The sequence below is a fragment of the Bremia lactucae genome (genome assembly GCF_004359215.1).
Source record: "Bremia lactucae strain SF5 chromosome Unknown BlacSF5_NotPlaced_197_SHOA01000120.1_74292bp, whole genome shotgun sequence".
In the NCBI taxonomy this organism is placed as follows: domain Eukaryota; phylum Oomycota; class Peronosporomycetes; order Peronosporales; family Peronosporaceae; genus Bremia; species Bremia lactucae.
Window position 1 is genome coordinate 1 of NW_027152210.1, and position 2915 is coordinate 2915.

Sequence of the window (2915 nt, forward strand, 5' to 3'; positions counted from 1 at the left end):
CTATGTAGCGGACGACTAAGCACAAAATACTAAAATCTCTTTCGTGGCTCCTAATCAATTAATGGTCACATCAACCGACTTAATTAAACTCACCGCCGCATTTGGCGTTGGCGTGGCTACCGCTTTAGTTTTGCAATTCGCGTATCAAGTTGCTCTTCAGCGTAGCAATACCAGACGTGTCGCGATAAAATCAGGCGAGAAATCTCCCCATGGAACGGATGCTGCGGCCCAGGAATTACTTAAAGAGCAGATGTCCCGCGTTGCTAGTTATTTCGGACCCGAGGGCTTCGAGAAGATTAAAAATGCCTTTGTATTGGTTGTAGGGCTCGGAGGCGTGGGCTCTCATGCTGCACACATGTTGGCACGCTCTGGCGTAGGTAAAATGCGGCTTATCGACTTCGACAACGTCACACTGTCATCGCTAAATCGCCACGCGGTGGCCACTCGCAGCGACGTGGGGCTACCTAAGGTCGTGGTAATGAAGCGTCATTTACTTGAAGTTGTACCTGACTGCAGGATTGAAGACATGGCCGTCATGTTTGAAGCGGACAGCGCCGATGAGTTACTGGAAGGGACCCCAACGTTCGTGCTGGACTGTATTGACGATGTCAAGACCAAGTGTGCGCTGCTAGAAGCCGTGACACGCAAAGGACTGAAGGTTATCACGGCAACAGGAGCTGGTGCAAAGGCCGACCCGACGCGCTTACATATTGGCACGCTAAAGGACGCTGTCCGTACGTCATAGCTGCTCTTGCGAATCGATACCAGTCATAACGATTGTTGATAATTATATGCTAGGTGACCCGCTGGCAACGAAAATCCGGTATTTCTTGAAAAAGAAAGAAGTTTTGTCGTCAGACATCACAACCATTTTTTCGAGCGAAAAAAGCGTTTGCAAGTTGCTGCCATTGGATGCAGTGCAAGCGCGAAATCCTGAAGAGTTCGGTAATCTCGAAAACTTTCGCATTCGTGTGATCCCTGTGCTCGGTACGATGCCTGCACTCTTTGGCCAGTCGATGGCAGCTTATGTCTTATGCGACTTAGCTGGACAAAAGATTTATCCCGAGGCGGTTGCGCGCTTATCTCGCGATCAACGCAACAAGTTGCACCAAAAGTTGCAGCAACGCGAGCACGTGCTTTTTCACGAAGGTCGTAAAATTGAGCTGGGAAAAGACGAGGTCGAATTTATTTATCAAGAGATCTGGCAAGGACGTAGTTCCGTTAGTAGGACACGTAATGGTGGTCACGATCGCTTGTACTTGGCTCGTTGGCGAACAGACCGACCGTTGTATCCGGACAATGTGGTATACTTGACGACAAAAGAGCTCTCTACGCTGGATAAGACCGGGCTTTTGGGCTTTGATCCCGATGTCGTTGCGCGTATTGATAAACGGCTGAGCGAGTTTGGGAGCTGGATCGCGCCTTCATAATAGATAGTTGAGCTACATAAAATAGAAATGGAGTCATGTCATTTACTTAAATGAGTTTCGTATCTTTATTGATGCGGAACTTGTCTCCGCGTTCAAAAAATCGAATCTAAATTGGACTTTTAAAAATTGTTGCCAGACCAATCATACTCTATCTTTTAGGGAGTAAAGAAAGTTTCGTATCCGAGTCACAGATTTGCGTAGATTAAGGATTCCCTTTTAATATTTCTATTAAGAAATTGATTATGACCAATAACAATAAAATGGGCGTCGACCCCCCCATTTTGGTTTAGCGACACCCCACTTCTGTACCAGCTGCTGGTACAGTGCTGGTACAGCTATTTTGTGCTATAGTTAATGTATCTTCTTGGAAGGGTTCTCTACAACTCTTTAATCTACTTAATTACAGTTCAAAGATCCTCTATGCTTTATAGTTCTCCTGTCCTCAAAGGTACTTCTTCAAATTCTCTAGATTTAGTGCTCTCAAAGCCTATTACATCTGCTCCAAGAATTGTTGGAAATCTTTCGCGTTCAGGCATGTCCTTTTATTATGTCCCTCTGCTTGACATTCAACACACTTTCGCTTCCTGCCATTTGCTGCAAAAGTGCCTGCTGTTCCATCTACATATTTGAAAGCTGAGGGATCACGTCGCGTACTTCCAGTGGGCCGTCCACGCTGCCGTCTCAACACAGGATCTCTGACAAGCAGATCTTCATTTGCTCTCATTAAGTTTTGTTCAAGCAGTAGCTGCTGGTGTGGAGGCAGGATTGCATGTTGCTCTTGAAGATGAACAAAAACATCTGTAAATGTTCTTGCAGGGATCAAAGGAATGTTGGCTGGTTCCACTGGCAAATACAGCCACCAATGTGAGTCAAAAATGGTCCAAAGTCAGAATCTTGTTTGCAGCATGCAGATGCCTGATGATGTGGGAGCAAGGTAACCCGTAATTGCTTGAAAAGGTGTGGGTACAGAGATTTATGTTCTCATCCTCATTAGGCAGTGCCCTTTGATACTGATTATGTACCTGTGTTTAGTAAAGCGTTAAAAAAGCTTATGACTGAAAGGCATGTAGTAAGGCAGAACTAACCATCTTTAGAGCAAAATGAGATATCTTTCTATTCACTGCAGTCCAGAATCCATTTGCAACTGGATCAAATCATGAGATTGATCATAAGCTACCTGATAGCTGATAATCTCCTGCTGCTGCTGGCATGCAAGAAGCAGCTTTTCATAGACAACTGATAAGTTGCCAGTAGAAATTGCTATCCATTTTTTAATAGTAGCATGGCCTCCTTCCACACGTGATGTTGTTGTATGCCGATAGTGTTGTATAGACTTTGTCCACGCAAACACAAATTGTTGCTTATGCATCAGCCAGGTTGCACTTAAGTATGCAAAACCCAAAGGATATTTCCTATCAACTTCTTGGTAATTCTCAAATATGCATTCTCGGTGGGTAATGCACAGAGTTTATGCCAATTTGCATA

General features: G+C 44.8%; 1 protein-coding gene across 1 annotated transcript; it reads left to right on the plus strand.

Moving 5' to 3' along the window:
* The first annotated feature begins 12 nt into the window (after positions 1–12).
* On the plus strand, positions 13–1560 carry CCR75_000211 (uncharacterized protein). Its single transcript, XM_067958319.1, has 2 exons — positions 13–734; positions 799–1560. The coding sequence occupies exons 1-2, from the start codon at positions 62–64 to the stop codon at positions 1428–1430; spliced, it is 1305 nt and encodes a 434-aa protein (XP_067814488.1). The 5' UTR covers positions 13–61; the 3' UTR covers positions 1431–1560.
* The last annotated feature ends 1355 nt before the right edge of the window (positions 1561–2915 follow it).